The sequence below is a fragment of the Corythoichthys intestinalis genome, chromosome 15 (genome assembly GCF_030265065.1).
Source record: "Corythoichthys intestinalis isolate RoL2023-P3 chromosome 15, ASM3026506v1, whole genome shotgun sequence".
Taxonomy (NCBI): domain Eukaryota; kingdom Metazoa; phylum Chordata; class Actinopteri; order Syngnathiformes; family Syngnathidae; genus Corythoichthys; species Corythoichthys intestinalis.
In genome coordinates this window covers 10,284,873-10,304,660 of record NC_080409.1, presented here as the reverse complement: position 1 = coordinate 10,304,660, position 19,788 = coordinate 10,284,873, and the positions used below count along the sequence as shown (strand labels likewise).

The 19,788-nt window shown below is 39.6% G+C and overlaps 1 protein-coding gene across 2 annotated transcripts in view; it reads left to right on the top strand.

The window, feature by feature from the left end:
* Positions 1–19,788, top strand: part of LOC130930697 (formin-1-like) — a 187,155-nt gene that overhangs the window by 39,684 nt on the left and 127,683 nt on the right. The window contains exons 3-4 of one of the 2 annotated variants that reach the window (XM_057858746.1): positions 12,108–12,265; positions 19,107–19,227. In XM_057858746.1, coding sequence (XP_057714729.1) covers positions 12,108–12,265; positions 19,107–19,227 — 279 coding nt within the window. Of the gene's footprint in view, positions 1–12,107; positions 12,266–16,359; positions 19,016–19,106; positions 19,228–19,788 lie in introns of those variants that run through there. The other variant, XM_057858747.1, reaches the window with a different exon arrangement.

Genomic DNA, 19,788 nt, shown 5'->3' with positions numbered 1-19,788 from the left:
CGGAGTAGATCAAAAGAGTGCATGTATGCGCTAGATGAAGAGTTATCCTTTAAGTGGTAGTTTTTTATTGCTGTGTGCTCATTGCGTCATGCACCTGCATAATATTGTAGTACAGTTACATTGCAGTGGTGTGTGTGTGTGATCACTAGACTGCAGTGTTGGGATGAGAAAATTTAAATCAGTTACCTCTTTGGCCAGATGGAGGCAGTGTAGGCATCCTAGTGTATGTTTTAAAAGGTTTTACATATTCTTTGAGGTCAAACTCATTTTGGTTCGTGGCCCACATTTATGGCAATCAAATTGTGTAGTTTATTTTTGGCCAAATAAGTTGGCTGCCATTGACAGTGCTCGAGGTCCAATCTATATGGACTGGGAGGAGGCGAACGGGTGTTAATTAGCCTTGATTGAACGTGGCGCGCTTTCAACGCAGGTTCTCAGACTGTTCCTATATGTTGGCATTCCACTCCTAAAATTTGACACAATACAAGTTTTTCATCTATTTGCACTTGTGCAAGTAGGACTTTTGCAAATTTCAATTTTATATTAAAAAAAAAAAAAAAAAAAAAAAAAAAAAAAACACATTAGTGCTGCAATGATTAATCGATTAACTCGAGTAATTCGACCAGAATGAAGCTTCGAATCAATTGTTGCTTCTTCGATGATTCGTTAAATTAGAGTGGTATTGTAAGGGTTTGTTTTGAAAGTGTTTCTTTTTTTATATTTGGATGGATGCACTAGCCTCTAGTGGCAACAGTGAATATGACACAACTCATTTAACAAGGCCAACTCCAGCTGCTCCCTGTTAAGGTATGTTTTTGTTTGAGCTAATGTTTTTTATGCATTCGTAGGTAGGTATGTTCAGCAGTTTTTTTGTTGTTTTTTTTTTTTTTTGAGGGAATATGTGTTTGAACGATTTGTTAAAAGCATTGTAAAAAAAAGTTAGCATTTTATAGCATTTAAGCTAGCGGACTTTTGCCATGCAAGTTAGCCAGTTGTTCTTTAGTCGTACTTAGATCCTCAATTATTTATTTATTTAATACCGTTTGAGACTAAGCTCAGGTATTCCAATTTATTTTCAAATGTATTAATTGCTATTGTGAAATGCAAGTGAAATTCTGCATGGTTTGAAGAATCACTCGGGAATTTTATTTTGTATTAGCATTTAATGCTGTTTTGAAATTGCAATCTTAGCAAACCTTTGTTTTACATCTCCTAAAATTTATTCAGAAACACATTAAATGTTCCTAATCCGATTACTCAATTATTCGAACTAACTAGTTCATATGGGAAAATAGTTTTTTTTTTTTTTTTTTTTTTAAACCTCTCCTGTTCAGCTGTTTGAAACGGAGTATGGAAGTCTATGTGTCCGGTTGATCTGAACAGTTTTAATGTTTCACATTAAGAGTATGACATACTGTACTCCCATTGTGATCATTCAACATACCTTGTTTATTATGACAAAGCAGCGAACAGGAAGGGGTTATGGGGGCACGAAAGAAAAGAAACACAACAATAAGAAATACATTGAACGCCTACACTAACTATTAATATGTTGGTGCTGTTGTCGGCTAGATGTATTTCCGGTTGACACCATGTGGGGGGTCTGTTGACCAGGGAAAGAAGGGGCGTGGGGTGGGGGAGTCTATAAGCTAAGTGATTGGGAGGGGTAGAGTGAACAGGATTCAGCTCTGTGATCCAGAACCCAGTAATCGTCTGAATCCCTTGTGAGTGTAAGCCCGTCGGCAACCGACCCTACGCCGCTCCATCGCCAATCCCGGCACCGGGACCCCACACCTGGGCGCGCCCAATCGCATCAATGGGCAAATAAGTTGCTAAAGCATTGCATTTATCAGTAATATAGTAAAAATGAGTGGAAATGAAAATTTTGACAGGGTTCCTCCAGCTCATGGAAAGTTAAGTTCAAGACTTATTAACGTTGTTTGAGACTGGGGCGGGCACAAAAGGGTGTCAAGTAGTGTGATGTAGTCGTTGCTAAAAGTCACACCCAGTCAATTGTATGACATCCGACAAGTGGAGCCACATAAACAACATCGCGTATCGGGAAGTGATATCACTTGTTTTATTCAAAATAAACATTTCTTAAAATAGACCTGCAAAGTCAAGATTCTTTGTTGAATTTCATCATTGCGCCATTGTTTAGTTACGTTTGCGTAAAATCTCACAAAAACGTACGAAATCGGTTCCGTATCGCTCTCAGAAATCCTTGTTGGGATGAGTTTTGAAAGTATTAGTATTCAACATGAAAAACAGCAAGGCTCAGACTGCGACCAAAACTAGAGCCAGTACGAGTATTTTCTTAATCTTCAGGCACATGGGCGACAAGTAAAATTGCAGGTTTTTTATTTTGCTGTTGTTGCTGACTAACTCCTTCACGGTTAAATCCACTAGTTGGCAGTAATGTAATGAGATGTTTTGCCAAGGGAAAATACATCAGAAGAAAAAGAAGGTGGATTTGTGGAGCGGGTCAGGTCAGCTTGACACAAGGCAATGAGCAATGGCAAAATGCGAAAATCATCACCGTTGAGCTGAAAGCCAAGACACTGGGTGCGATGCGACTGCTGTATTGACAAAGTGTGGCGTGTGGCTGTCAATTTCCTAGTCGGCCAGTGTCCTTGCAGGTGATTTGTCGATCAATAAATCCGTTGCCGATTGGTTGTAGTGCCATTGTACCATATTAATCTAATTTCTAAGTAGTATACTGGTTGATTTCAAAACTGATAGAGAACAAACTATAGATTTATAAGTTTTATGAATTTATTATGAAAGTATTTATCTGTTAATCAGTGAAAATTAGAGGAAAACTTTGCATGTCGATTTACAGTTTGCGCCCCTGAATCTTCTGCTTGCACCCCTAAGATTTTAAGTTTGGGGCCACTGTGCTCCTAGTAAAAAATGTTAGTCTGGAGCACTGCAATGATACTGAAATATGAGCATTCACAGCCAGTCCTTCCACTATAAGTGAATTGGATGTCTTTCGTTTCATTTTGTGTCACTTCCATGTCCTTTTAAAATACTTACAGTTTCTTTTCTTATATAATTTCCGGTTTATTTATATTTTTGGGCATTTCCTGGTTGCTTCCTCTCAATTTTGAGGCATTTCAAGGTGACCTCTTCTTGATTTGGTGTCACTTTCTTGTTTGTTTTGGAGAATTTCGAGGCCACTTTTCAGTTCATAGGTAGCTTCCAGTTGATTTTCGGGCATTTCCAGGTTTCCTTTCCTATTGATTTAGTGTCATTTCCTGTTAGTTTTGGGCCCTTTTCATCACTTTCTTGGTAAGTCATTGACTGACATTGATGGTGTTAGACGTCCAATCCGTTTTGACTGGGATGGGGTGAATGAACGAATGTGGCTTCAGACATGAAAGTGAGCCAAGTGCAGGAGTGCATGCACTGGATCACACAAATCTAGTTTTATGGCGCCAATGTCAAAATGAAAGCATGCGATGTTGTATGTACAGTATGAATAAGCTACAACGTGCCTGTCAGGCAGAAGAACCACACAAGGGGTGGCGAATTGGACCCCCTGGTCATACATTGGACACTCCTGTTCTAGATAAGGCTGCAAAACTAATCGATTAAATCGATTAAAATCAATGAATATATTAAATGCCAACAAATTTGCTAATCGATTTTTGCCGGCAGCTATGAACAGTCCTGTTTGGGTCTTTGTTTTGTGTAATGTGAGGCTTCGTGCGCCAGTAAGTAGAGCAAAAGAGAGAGAGTTCACTGCTACACTCAAGTTGGGTTGCTGAATCAATCATACTGTATTACGAAGTGTCAAGACTAGGAGTGGGAACCTCTTGGTACCTCACGCTACGATACGATTTGCGATACAAAGCTCACGATAACGATCTGACGATATGGCGATACAACGATTATCGATACATTGGTCAGGAAATCATTCAATGATATTCTACAAAAGATTAATAAACAGAAAAACAAGCTTCTGCTGGGAATGCTTTTATCACTAGTAGACGTCCAATCCATTTGAACTGGCAGGGTGGCAGCGAATGAACGTTCGTTCATTCGCTGCCATCCCTCCCACTTCAAACGGATTGAACGTCTATGGCCGTCAGTGGCAGCCAATGCCAGGCAATGAGATAATTTTGGGCCATTTAAGGTCATTTACCACAGTTTTTTTTAGTTACTTCCTGTTGATTTTGGGGTATTTTATGGGTCACTTCCTGTTTATTTTGAGTTACACAACAGGAAGTGACCTGGGAATCACCCAAATGAACAGACCCCAATCACCAACGTCACACAATCACGCGATCGCTGTATTGTGCCGCCATGTTGTCCGTCATTGTGTGTCCATATTGTCAATTGTAGTAGTTTCTAATGGTGGATTCACTTGCAAATTATGGAAGCCCCGGTGCTTTCAGACGCTGTAAACTCATTGGATGAGTTGCATAAAAGCCGTTATTTGGAAAAGCTTCGGCCGATATTTGGAAAAGCTTCGGTCGATCCAGTCGCCAGATCCATATTTGATGCCCAAACCGATGTTTCCTCCCGTCCGGTCCCGTCACGTGCGTCAGAGCTTGTCCTGTGACCACAAAATTTCCAATCATACTCCAGTTTATGTCACGATGAAGAGTTGGGTACCCAAAATCGGCACCGGCCCAACTATAAACCGACATTTGGTCAGCTGAGCGTCACCGTTGTCACTATTGTAAAAGGAAACTTGATCGACAACGGGCCGGTGTGTGCCGAAAAATAGCTGCCTCGCGTGAAATGTCCCCCCTGACGGGAGTGCTTATTTATAACGCTTTATTGACGTGAAAACATCAAATGTTTTCATGGACACATTACAGTAATGGATTTACGACTGTAAGATAAGTTTTAAATAATTCAATTACACAAAATATTAGTACTGTATTTTAGTAACAAATCGTGGACTGGGCCCCATAACCATCTTGGAACAGAAATGTATTAGTCTACAGGTTTTCACGACCATATCCCAATGACAATCACACAGGTATGATATTTATTAGTTCAAGCAGAGTAAAATAATACATAGTCACGGTACAAGAAAGTTGTTTCCGTGTGGGCGCTCCCGTCAGGGGGGACATTTCACGCAGGGCGGCTATTTTTCGGCACAACACCTGTTGTTGCGCTCACCTTCTTGCTGTGCGACCGTGGCGACGAGCTTCGTAGTCTCCGTCTGATGATGTCTGGTGTTGGCATCATATTGATGTTTTCGCCGCTGTCTGACGGCTGTCGACACAAACGCATCATGGACCGAGATAAACAAACCGTGCTGCTTTAGAGATTTGCCCTTTTAACAATGGGCACACAGCAACTTCTAAAATGACCGTTTATCTTCTCTGTTACTGCAACCAACCTTCACACATGCCCTCACCATTTTGATTAATCAGTCAGATCAATCAATGTTAACGATTGTCAGGAAGGTTTTTGGGTTTGTTTTCTAGGCAGTGATTCCTTAGATAAGCAGAAAAACACGCAGTAATAGGAGGAATGTACGTAGCGGTAATATGTAAACACAACGAGCTGACGGACAATATGGCGGAACCAGTCAGGGGGGCGGAGTTGTGACATCACGTGATTGGGGTCTATAGGCAGTGACTCAAACTCAACAGGAAATGACCTGTAAATACCCTAAAATGAACAGCAAGTGATCTGTAAATGCCCTGAAAATCGGACAGAATGACTGTGAATGCTTTGGTTTCGAATGAATGAACGTTTCTAAACTAAATGGATTGGGCGTCAAGCACCGTCAATGCAACCTTAGAGTTAACTGAGACACTATTATAGTGGAAGATTTTGGTAGCAACTTGTTGGTTCCATTTTATTTTATTTTTTTTAGACATTGACACCTTTTTAAAACGATATCTCGATTCTTGGCAGGAGCATATCGATAACCTTTGGGGATACAAAGTATCATGATGCATCACGATTTCGATATTTTGTCACACCCCTAGTCAAGACATAGATTGTCTTTTGTGTTGTTAGAGCCAGTGTGCCTCCGTCAGAGGTAAGTAAATGAAGCCAATTGCATTGTATATATTCCTCGTTGATGAGACATTACTACTTAGTACAGAGTGCTAAACTAGTTAGCAATGATGCTAATCAGTGCCTTGAGTGTCCGTTTGTATTGTGTTGTTTGGAGAAGCAGATTAGCACTTGAGTTGTTATAAATTGAAGTTGTCTCATTTTTGTGTATAAAGAAACCACACACTAGGGCTGGGCGATATGGCCTTAAGTACGTATCACGATAAATTGAGCAGATTTACCTCGATAACGATAAATGACGATAAATTCGCCCAAGCAAACTGTTATATAATTTGAAAATTTGAATCAATGCATGGAATACAAATTAACAGTTTCTCGTTAAATGTATTTACCAGCTTTCAGTTTAACAATTGCACATGCAGTCTAAACATTAAGTATTAAAAAAAAATCTTGTAAACAATAAGAATTCTTGTGTGAACATTTATAACAGCTTGTATGACTTGAAAAATATCATCACTTGAATTTCATTAAATTCATTCCGCATTGTTATACACTAGATAGTGGCATACGTTTAGATATTTAGAATAGATACAAATACGACACATCCACCCGCCCCCCAGAAATTATACTTAATTAAAAAATAAAATGTTTCACAAACCTTTCCTTTCTTTTATTCGGCTCAATTATTTACACCTATGATTTTGGAAATCCTTACAGTATGCAATAAATAATATTCCTGTTCCCAAGCCCTGTGCTTACTGTACTGTAATTTTTTACAAAAAATAAACAATACATAGGTACTCCCCGTCATCTAGGACGAGCCACTTACAAGACTAGCACTGCCGTGTATTACAAATACTGCTTTGAACACATCTTCACAGACAAAAGCAATGACACAGGCTTAAAGAGGTCAACTTTAATTGTGTAAATCACACTTAATGACGACACGATCTCCTGGTTGAAATAGACGACATCCACTTAATTCTATTGAAGATATGTAATGCTGAGGCAATTTGTCAACTTTACTTTTAAAAAGAAACGTGCACTGTTTATCCAGTAGATGGGGCTTTTGCAGTGTGTCAAACAGTGATTCAATTTTGGGCAATTGTCTTAAAAGTGGTTCATTGTTTCAGAAAGCCTCGGTTTTTCCATCCCTATCTGGAACCCGTCAAGAGTTTACTTAATGTCGGGTGAAAGTTTGGCGAAGCTAACTTAAGCCCGACTTCATCCCGTTTACTTGTAGCGTTAGCCGCTAGCGTTAGCTGCTAGCGTTAGCCTACCGGGCTTCTGTTTGATTGGCTTCCTGAAAACCATGTGACTCCAAACGTAAGCACACTGTCTGCTTTCTTAAAGGGGAATGAACATAGCCGAACAACACAGAGTCAAAGCGGGATGAAAAGACTATATTTTCTTCTTTTATTAAATTACCCAATTTACCGACATGGTCAAAATTACGTCGGTCATCGTGAAGAATTTCGGTAATGGTAAATTTTCGGTTTACCGCCCTGCTCTACCACACACACAAACAAAAGAGTGTGATTTGAAATTGGGTTTGGGTTGTATTTATGAACAACTGATAAAGAAAACAGATTCGTTTCAGTCTGCCTCCTCGTTATTCGATTTTGTTGTTTTGTTCAAGTTAAGGAAAATAAATGAATCAATGACACTTTATATCAGCGCTTTGCCCACAAGAAAAGAAATGTCAGTCAGCAGCACCTTTTTTTTGTTTGAATGAACAGGAATTATGTCTGATTTGTGTACTGGGGATCTTTTCATGTTTTATACTCAGAACTTTTATTAAAATCTTTAACAAGTTTTATGTACTTAAAACAGTACAGTTGTAGACTACAGTTATAAAAATATTATTTTTGAAGGAAATACTCATCAATTTTGTCTTAAATGTTACTTACAACATGCGTAAAACAACTTCAAGTTAAATTGTGAAGGTAACTAAAAAAAGTGACATTTATCCGATAAATCGATTAATCATTCAATTAATCATTTGATAAATCGATTATAAAAATAATTGTTATTTGCAGCCCTAGTTCTAGATCTCAATATGTTGAGATTTAAAAAACATTATTTGAAATTTTCAAGAGGAGAATCCACTTGCTTGCAAATGCTCAAGAGCTGCTGCTTCGGAGTGATATAAACTGCATTTGGATCCGTCCCAGCACAGTCTGCAGTACTATGCAGCATTTTTAGGATGAAATGTTGTGAATGCAATGGTTCTTTCTCCTCTTTTGTCCAAGCGTCAGATAACTAGCTGCTCATAATAGATGTTTGTAGTGGACAGCTCAGATTATTTTTCATTATCTAGCATAGCTTCCTACTTTTTTGGTTAATCGTGACTGAATTGAAAGCATTTGGCCAAGGCTCCACTCTGATGTTCTATTCAAAGGGAGTCCCAATCTTTTTGAAGCAATTGATTTGCAACTAGGCAACCACGCTGCAGTCAGCACATTGAACTTCATGGCGCTTCATGCAAAATGAAGTTAAAAGATATTGTCATAAAAAGGGTATTATTTTATTTCACTTAAAAAAATAATCTGCTAGTTATGAGTAGGGGGGAACCTCTTGTAGCTCACGATTTGCGACGCAAGGCTCATAATAGCGCTGATCTCACAATATGGCGGTCAAACTGATTAGGAAAGCATTCTAAGATATTCTACAAAACAACTAATAAACAGAAAAACAAGCTATTTTCATCCTTCTGCTGTGAGTTTATTCGTTCATTCGCTGCCATCCCTCCCACGTCAAATGGATTGGACAACTATGGCCGTCAGTGGCAGCCAATGCCAGGCAATGAGTTCATTTTGGGGTATTTCATGTACCTTCCTTTTCTTTTTGGGACATTTACGGGTCACTCCTTGTTAATTTTGGGTACCTGAAAAGGAAGTGACTCAATAACGTCCCCAAATGAATAGGAGGTGACTCAAAATGAGCAGGAAGTAACCTGTAAATGCTCTAAAATGAACAGGAAGTGACCTGTAAATGCCAACAAGACATGCTCTGGTTTCAATGCCATGGATGACGCGAGAGTGACTAGGGTTGTCACCTGTCCCTTGAAATACGGAACGATCCGTAATTGAGAATTAAATGTTGCCTTCTGTATTGAACCAATACGAAATATATATGAATAGATACATTTCTATACATTTTAGGAATTTTGGGGATGTCCCTTTTTTTTCTGCCTATAATAGGGTGACCATATTTTCATTTCCAAAAAAGAGGACACTCGGCCCGGCCTCGAGATACTTGAATTTTACTCGAAGTTCACTCAAAGATGCCTATATCACTTTAATATGTTTAAAGTGTGCCTCCTCCGTATGGACAGAAAAATTCAGTTTTTTTAAAAAGCATATTGCCATATAGTATATCGTATATACTTTATGGAAATAAGTTTTTACTCAACAGGCTTTATTCTTTCTAAAACATAATCAAACAATAAAAACGCAAAAAAAACCCCCAAAAAAACAAAAAACCCGAATGAAATAATGACAAAAAAAAAAATTCAGACCCGTGGAAATATAGTGCAGTCAATACAGACACACAGTAGGCTATGTGCCACATAAACATTTTTATAAATTACTATCACGACAATTGTCGTTGAGAAATTTTTATTCCCACTCAATTTTTGTTGTCATTCAATGTTCTAGATTGCACGCAAACAATAACCAAAATAAACTGACAAACTATTCAACCAGCATGTTTCCAAATGCAGCAGTTCAAAACTACGTCTCGCATAATGCCTGGCGTGGCTTAGCTCACTGATAGCTACCCTATTAGCGAGTACCGGGAGACGAGGCAAAGTCATACTTTGCTATAAAAGTTTACAATCATCGGCAGCGCAACGATGCGACTGTATGAAAAAGTATCTGAACCTTTTGGAATTTTTCACATTTCCATCAAATGTGATCTGATCTTTTTCAAAATCACACTGATGAAAAAACAGTGTCTGCTTTAACTAAAACCACCCAAACATTTATAGGTTTATATATTTTAATGAGGATAGTATACAAAAAATTACGGAAGGGGGGAAAATAAGTAAGTGAAACATCACATTTAATATTTTGTCGCCCTCCCTTTTGGCAGCAATATCTTCAACCAGATGCTTCCAGTAGCTGCAGATCAGTCTGGCACATCGATCAGGACTAATCTTGGCCCATTCTTCTCTACAAAACTGCTGGAGTTCCGTCAGATTGCTGGGATGTCTGCCATGAATCACTGTCTTTAGATCATGCCACAGCATTTCAATGGGGTTCAAGTCTGGACTTTGATTTGGCCACTCCAGAACGTGTATTTTGTTCTTCTGAAACCATTGTGTAGTTGATTTACTTCTGTGTTTTGGATCATTGTCTTGTTGGAGCATCCATCTTTTTTTTTTTTTTAGCTTCAACTGTCTGATAGACGGCCTCAGGTTTTCCTGCAAAACATCCTGATAAACTTTAGAATTCCTCCTTCCATTAATGATTGAAAGTTGTCTAGGCCCCAAGGGAGCACAACAGGCCCAAATCATGATGCTCCCTCCACCATGCTTCACGGTGGGGATGAGGTTTTAATGTTGGTGAGCTGTTCCATTTTTCCTCCACACATGACGTTGTGTGTTACTCCCAAACAATTCCACTTTGGTTTCATCAGTCCACAAGATATTTTGCCAAAACTTCTGTGGTGTATCCAAGTGCCTTTTTGCGAACATTAAACGAGCACCAATGTTTTTTTTAGACAGCAGTGGCTTCCACCTTGGAGTCCTCCCATGAACACCATTCTTGACCATAGTTTTACATATAGTAGATGTGTGCACAGAGATATTGGACTGTGCCAGTGATTTCTGTAAGTCTTTAGCAGACACTCTAGGGTTCTTTTTTACCTCTCTTAGTATTCTGCGCTGAACTCTTGGTGTCATCTTTGGTGGACGGCCACTCTTTGAGAGAGAAGCCGACCTCTCTCCATTTGTAGACAACTCCTTTGACTGTCGATTGATGGACATCCTTTTAGAGATGGTTTTGTATCCTTTCCCAGTTTTATACAAATCAACAATCCTCGATCGCAGGTATTCAGACAGCTCTTTTGACCGAGCCATGATGCACATCAGACACTGCTTATCATCAAGACAATTCTTACCAGGTGTGTGTTTTATATTGGACAGGGCAGCTTTAAACCACTCATCAGTGATTGGACACACACCTAACCTAAATTGGTTTCAACTGCTCTTTAAGTATCCTACGGCAGAGGGTTCACTGACTTATTTTTCCCCCTTCTGTCATTGTTTGCATACTATCCTCATTAAAATATGAAAACCTATACTGTAAATGTTTGGGTGGTTTTAGTTAAAGCAGACACTGTTTTTACATCGGTGTGATTTTGACAAAGATCAGATCACATTTGATGGAAATGTGAGAAATGGTTCAGATACTTTTTTTTATACCACTGTGCATATTTAATTTTGTTTAAAAAAATATATGTATACAGTATATTAGAGATAGTAGATTTTGACAAAGATCAGATCACATCTGAAGGTTATTTTATGCAGAAATGTGAGAAATTCCAAAAGGTTCAGATACTTTTTCATATCACTGTATGATGCTGTATTGAGGTGAAAACAACAAAGCTTTTCATAGATGCATTACAGTCATAAATTAACAACTCTAAAATCGGTAAAAAAAAAAAAATAGTATTTTGTTAACAAATTGTGGTCTAGGCCACATAATAGACATAACCATCTCTCAACTAAAATGAGCAGTGTCAGGTTTTCATTACTACACCTATAACCCTTCAAAGACATAGTTTAGCTAGGCTTCCTGAAAATAGCCCATAATTGTGACTGTCCTGATGGATCACTATAGCTTGCTGCTGGTATGGCCAGTAGAAAGAGGGCTGAGTAAGTGTGGATAAAAATAGCTTCATGCCCCGAGGCTTGCAGAAACGCAGGACTGTCTATCGCTGCATGTTTGAGGCTAAAATATTCTGACGCCTTCTTTGAAAGCAATTGTATGATCCATGCAAGCTACACACCACTAGCACTTTACTAGCGTAGCAGCTCAGCAACTCTGCATGCATAACAAATTGCTAATGATGCTTGGCTTGTATGTATGTTTGTGAATCCCCTCTAATAGAAGACTCCCTCCTGCGTCACGATGATATTTGGACGCTAGATGGCGACGACCCCCCGTCCCGTGTCCCCCGCCCGGATCACCTGGATTTTCTACGCATTACACCGCCCGAGGATGACATCATCGGGGATACGCCTTATTGCCCCAAATTGGAGTGCACGGTGAGGGCCCCTTAAGCTTCGACAACACGCATGTCCGCTACGTTGCCGTGGCGTTTTTTTCCCCAGTCAGCCGTTTAGGCACATGATCACAAATTCTTGAAACAGATTAGAGGGTCATTGATCGTAATCTGCAGACAGATCCTAAACCAAAACAGACTGAGATAATCCCTTGTTCTGAGAAATAAGAATAAAAATACAAGTTATTTTTGAACGGCCATTGAACATGATAGACATCCATCCAGTAGTCCTTATGCTGTGAATTGAAATGCGTTTACCAATAGTAGACGTCCAGCCCATTCGGAGTGCGAGGGTTAGCAGCGAATCATTTGCTGCCATCCTTCCTATTTCAAATGGATTAGACGTCTATCGCCGTCAGTGGCAGACAATGAGCTTCTATTCAGTTTTTGCCAAAACTTAACGCTTCTCACAAAATATACATTTATTATGACCAACACATTCCCATTAATTTCCTATGGCACATTTAATATTTCACCAAAATGTCACAATTTTTAACCAAAAAAATAACACCCGTGTACGTCAATTACGTCCAATTCAGCTACGGCCATGTACATCCTTGCAAATGACGTCGATGTACGTCCATTCCGATGACGCCCATATACGTCAATTCCATAGACGACAATGTGCATCGATGCCATTGACAGCAAGTGACCTGATATCAACAGGAAGTGACATAATATCAATAGGAAGTGATCTAATATCAACAGGAAGTGACCCCGAAATGTCCCCAAATTAATAGGAAGTGACATGATATCAACAGGAAATGACCCCGAAACACCCCCAGGTCAATAGGAAGTGACCTAATATCAAAAGAAAGTGACCCTGAGTTGACCCCAAATCAACAGGAAGTGACTTGATATCAACAGGACGTGAACAGATATCAACAGGAACAGATCTGATATCAATAGGAAGAGACCCCAAAATGCACCCAAATCAACAGGAAGTGACCCCAAAATGCCCCCAAATCAAGAGAAAGTGACTTGGTAGCAACAGGAAATGACCTGATATCAACAGGAAGTGACCCTGAAATGCCCCTAAACAACAGGAAGTGATCCCAAATTGTCACCAAATCTTTAGGAAGTGACCTGATATCAATAGAAAGTGACCCGAAATGCCCGAAGAGCAAGATCTTATATCAACTGGAAGTGACCCCCGAAAGGCCTCCAAATCAACAGGAAGTGGCCTAACATGAACAGAAAGTGACCCCAAAATGCCCCCAAATCAACAGGAAGTGGCCTGATATCAACAGGAAGTGACCCCTAAACAACCCAAAATCAACAGGAAGAGACATGATAGCAATATGAAGTTACCTGATATCAACAGGAAGTTACCTCGAAAAGCCCCCAAATCAAGTGGAATTGTCTTAATAGCAACAGGAAGTTACCTGATATCAACAGGAAGTAATCCCAAAATGCCCCTAATCAACAGGAAGTGGCCTGATATCAACAGGAAGTGAACCCGAAATGGCCCCAAAACAACAGTAAGTGACTTGATATCAACAGGAAATGAATTTAAATCAACAGAAAGTGGCCTAATATCAACAGAAAGTGACCCCAAAATGCCCCCAAATCACCAGAAAGTGACTTGATAGCAATAGGAAGTTTCCTGATATCAACAGGAAGTGACCCTGCAATGCCCCTCATCAACAGGAAGTGATCTGATATCAACAGGAAATTACCCCAATGGGTTTACCGGCCAAAGCGCAGCTACCATAGCAATTTCTCCAGAAATTGCATTTTCTAGTATATATGATGATGATGTAATGCTTTCACATGATAATTTTACAAAGTTTTTAGTTGAAAACTTTAGCTGAAAGCTGAACAATTTGGCACTTTTCGATTAATCTGACAACCCTGTCACATACATTGTTTTGGTTCTCAAGTAATATCAAAACATTCTACATCCATTTTGTTGCGGTATCTTAAACAACCAAGTGAGGGCGCAAAATGTATTTCACAACTGGGTTACGTAATTCAGCAATTTAAAAAAGTATTTAATGCCTGCAGCTGATCTCAGGGTTGTTTTTTTAGTCCGCGATATTAAATACTATTACTATAACTCTTTGCAATCAATGCTGGTAATGCAGGGCCTCTTAGGGGATTTACTGTGTGTAGGTATAGAATACCACTGAGATTACATAAGAAAATCCTTTAGAAGCACTCACTCCAATACAAGGCTTTTTTAATATGAACACATTATTATCACTGTCATGAAAGGTGCCTATAAATTACACTGGTCAACCCAACATTTTGTGTACTTTTAGTAGGGTTTTTTTTTTGTTCAATGTAGAAATATTGCATAGTGATATTTTTTCACAAAGTGGGTACATATTGGCACCTAAAAAAAGCCAATACTAATAATATTCAGCAAAGTAATACTGTGAGAGCACCCTCTGTCCTCCAAACGCAGAAACACGCCCTCCTAAGGAGCAGCACAGTACAATAGCTTCCGTCCACGCCCTCTCCTCGCCCCCGCCTGCAGCCCCTATGCAGAGGTAACACATAATGTGTATGTGTTTGCCCCCCTAAACCTCAGTTGCATAACTATTTGTCTCGGGAAGTAGCCTTAGTAGCCAAATAAGAAACTTAAAGTGTTTTGTTGACTCTTATGTCAATATGTAATTACGTAATTACGTAATACATCTGTGATTTTTTTCCCCCCTTTCTTTTATTAATTTAGATTGTTATAACGAGGTAGCCAGACTGGCAGTTACATACGCTTTCCGTCTGAGCACCTGCTCCCAAATTGTCTGTGGATGCCACTGCGCTCCACTATACAGTATGAAAATCGGTCAACTATGACAGGCAAATGTTGTCCATGATTGAGAAACATGTTTAAAGGACTGACAAAGAAGTGGTATTGAGTGAAAATAATTCTTTAAAAAAAAAAATTTTTTTTTAAAGCCACTAATACAGTAATATCAGAAATGTCAACTGCATCAAAGGGTTAAAAAACTGATGGCAGATTTGAAATCCATGAATCAGAATCAGTCAAGGGCGTAGCTTTGCATAGGGACGGTAGGCACATAACACTACAAACTTTTCAGGATGCTCAAATTATCCCCACCAAATTTTAATCAACCTTATTTGCATTATATAATGACTTCAGTGATATAGGTAATTTAGATTGTCTTCCCATATGTTGTAAAAATAGAATTGACCCTACCATTGTAAAGTAAATTATTTTCATTATCCACAGACTTCCATTTACCCCTTTTCACTTGCTGAATGTACCAGTCCATTTTTTACCCCTCTAACGCACGTTTGATTGGCTGCTGACTTGACTCACCGACCACACACTCACACAAACACAAGCACTCACAGCCCTGACAGAAATACAACATGTCGACAACATGCTGCCTACTCCGCCCTCTTCGAAGAGGAGGGATAGTAGAAGTTTTTTCAAAAGTTTTCTTTTCCCGGCCAGCAGCAGCCACTGTAAGTAATGTAAAAAGACGTCAATGTAGTAGAGTTGGAGAACACACCACTAATTTTGATACTGAAAGTCCAACCTACATCCAAGTTAGCATAACATTAAACTATGTGAATTTGCTAACATGTAAAACTTGAGTTGGAAGCTGCTTAGAGAGAAGTGTCCTTTCTAAAGTGTCTTTTCTATTGTTAACGTTAATTAAACTGCGAGAAGTGTAGTGAACCGTGGTTTCCCCAAAATGGTCATTTTTTGCATTCCTGGATAGTTAAGAGATTATTACCGTGATAAGTTTTTTATTTATTGTGTATGTTAATAACATTTAAGTTATGTTCAAAATTGCAATTTAAATTTGCTAAAAAAATTCAGACATTTATTCTGGAAGTTTTCAAAATATTTCTTTAGTAGTTTTTGAAAACAAAGGTTTGAATCTGAATGGTGTATCGCCTAAACCAATACATATGAAAGTTAGTAGAAGTCAATACAGATTTAGTTTGCATTGATCATTTAGCCTATTAACTTAATTAGTATTAGTGAGAAATGTAGCCCTGACCACCATTCACCCAATCTGTTTGGTCTCATAAATGTCCCGTACCCAGCAAAAAGTGTACATTAAGGGTATGCTGTTATATCGTCCCTACCAATGTTGGGAACTTGGGACCAAACCTACGCCCCAGGAATCAGTTAAAGAAAATACCTCATGCTACAGAAAATGCAAAATGTTGGCTGGTTTTATTATATCATAACCAAGGTGCACACTGCATATAAAAATAGCAATAATGTGGGGAAGTAGTGATGAAAATCAGTAGTGGTCTTTAATTCACACAATTACAATGTTCACTTTAAAACATTTTTGTGCTTCGCGTTCCTCAGATTAGGTGTTCAATCAAACAGATTGTGCAATTTTTGCAAGGAACTGTGAAAGGAATGTCCTCTCATTGCTTAGAGCAACAAGTATGCAAGTTCACCCTGAAACTAAGAAAACAAGCAGCAAAACTTTGAGCAGTCCAGAGTCATGCACATAAAAAGAATGCGTTTTCCACTGCAGTTACAATTAATGGCAGTGACAATGAGTCAACCCGTATAGTAGTACACTGTAATTGCACTTAATACGTCACTTATCACAGCATGTTTCTTAGTGTTAGCACGTTAGCTAACCCTGTCCACAATGGCAATGCCGTAGGACTTGTTTGCTTTTGACCACACGCCACCCATCTGTGTTTGCCACGCTGCCAGTTTTTAAATGTGAGGTAATCAGACACCTGTAACTGGTGCTACAGGTTCCCTCCCAGAAAGGGTGGGACCTGAAGGAAGGCGTCCACAGACTGGGTAGACCAGTGAAACGCAGGCCCCCCCTCCGCAACCTGCAAGTTTTTTTCCCTCATACAACAGTCGGCGGGACTTTTCCTTCTCTCTAAGACAGATTGCTAAAGACGACAAGACGTTAACCAAAAGGAAAAGCTCAGTCATGGACCAGAGACTTTACGGCAGCGCTAAAAGTAGGATAATCCACATCATCAATACGGAAAGTACGGCTCATATTGTGGGAATCGTAGGAAATACTTTGTGAAAGTTGAACTCTGCTCTCCTGAAGATTACAACAGGATAGATCAAGCTATTGAACCGATTGACATGACACAAGGAACATTCTCATGGAACTTTTTACAACTAGTAGTAGTCTTTCTTTGACCCAATGAATGCCTTTTACTTCATATTCAACCTGTCACACAAACAGTAGCATTGTTTGGAGAAGGTAAGGGGAGATTTGTCCATACAAAGACCTTTTGTTTCCTGCCAATGTTGAAGGTGGAATAGGAGCAGCTTTGGGCCTCGCAGCTTGGACGTTTTGCCAAAACTGCCAGCTATTTTGTGATTTTATTTCACCCATGCTAACGTGAGGTTTGATTGAGAATGGACAATCCAAGTCATCTCTCAGAAGCAAATGGGTCAAAGCCCTCTGCCTCATTGATAAATGTCTTTAGCAATCTCCTCACTAAGGAGAGGTCAGCGTCAGATGCGCAGCCTGCTGTCTTGACGTCTTTTAAGGAACTTTCAGATGTTGAAGAATGCAAAGCTCTACAAAGAGAAGACAGTACGGATGTAGCTGATGTTGGTCAATGGAAAAGTCACCGTCCAGATAAAATGGACCAGGATACCGTCCTGGTAACCAGAGTGGACACACACAGTGGCTCTGAAGATGATGGGGATGGGGCGGGGTTTAAAAGCAGAAACCAGTCAAAGAAGCTGGTCATTATCAGGAAGCCGAGCCTACCTGAGGATAGCAAGGATTCGATATTCCGTAAGGACGAAGATGTAGAGCGAGACGCCACTGAGGCCGAGTCGCATGTTCCGGAGTTTCGAACGCACGGGTTTAGGGTGTCACCTTCAGAATCTTTTTTATTTGCGGACAGGTTCAGTCGTAAAACCGACCTTCAGACAGCCCCGACCTTCCCGAGTTCCAGTGATGACACAACTAGTGTATTTAACAAAGTATCGAACACAGAAGAGGACAACTATGAAGGAGTAGATTGTTCTCTGCCTGTTCCCTCTATCATCATAAGTGGGAGTACAGCGACATTACAGAAATCTGGGCCAAATGATAATGATCCACATTCTGAACAAGTGATTCCCGGTTTAGAGGAGCAGTCGGACAACGTGGATAAAAAGAAATCGACATTGCTCTCATCTGCTAATCTCCAATCAAATGCCAAAGTTTCACCCGAACGTTCCATTTCACCCAAGACTCCAGTTGCGTCATCGTCGCTCTCGACGCCTCCTTCTTTTCAGATGCCGGCGCTCTTTAGCGGTTTGCGGGTCCTGAAGAAAGGAGCGGTCGGGGATGAGAGAGAGACCGTGTCAGAGATCAAGCAGAGTGAAAAAGATGCCGACTTGGCGTTGCTCAGCCTAAAGAAAACGGTCAACAAAACCAAGCTCCTACCCGAGCAGAAGACATCCGCTCCAACCAAGAAGCACATTGAGCCGAAACCCCTCTCAGAGAATCTGAGGAATAGTTTGGGTATAAACAATGAGGCCAAAACCGATGTAGAACCTGATAAAAATAAGGACTCTGAAGCTGGAGATGAAATGTCAGGCGAGAAACCCTCCAATCCTGAAGTCAGGAAAACCTCCGACTTGGCGTACGAAGCTTTTCGGAGCATTTTCGGCCCTAAATCGGTTAAAAAAGATAAAACTGAACCTGTGGATCTGGAAGCGGTGAGAAAGAAGATTAAGAATGACAAAGAAAATCTGAGATCCATTTTCGAGAGAAACTCCAGGGAACTGAAAGCTCCAACAGACGCTAACGTATGTTATCACCACAACAAATTGCGAGGAGCATTTAAAATATAAAACCTTTTTCATATTATACACTAATTTCATTGTTCCATCGTCGCAGATGGAGTCTACGTCACCTGCAGACAGTGAGGACCGGACTCCGGGCCGTCTCCAGGCTGTGTGGCCACCACCCAAATCCAAAGATGATGAGGAAAAAGTTGGACTCAAGTACACAGAAGCAGGTAAGAAGCAAACAGTGTTGTTGGTAATCAGTGTTGTTTTTGGCAGCCCTTCAATTTTCACCGCTTGGACGAAAATACTTATTAGCCGTAGTCATATTTTAGTCATTTCAAAACATTTTTGTCTATAAATTTCAAAACTTCTAGTCCAAAATTAAATATAGGTTTCCAACAATTTGGAATTAACATTGACGGATAAGGACACGTTGTAGCATCTACAAGCACACACTCAGTAGGAAAACAGTACATTACAGTGATCTCTCGCTAATTCGAACCCTCAATCCATTGCAGATTTAAAATAAATAGATAAATACAGTATCTTATTTAAAAATGTCAAGATATATTCATGTATACATGTACAAATAATTGTTTTCTATTATATATACACTACCATTCAAAAGTTTGGAGTCTAAGCGACCCCAAACTTTTGAACGATAGTGTATAATTTTAGATCATAATTACATTTGCAGTGCTTAAAATACATTTATTAAAATATACTTATTAGGGATGTACCGAAAGCACAATTATTTGCTGAAACCAAAAGGCTGAAAAAATACACATGTA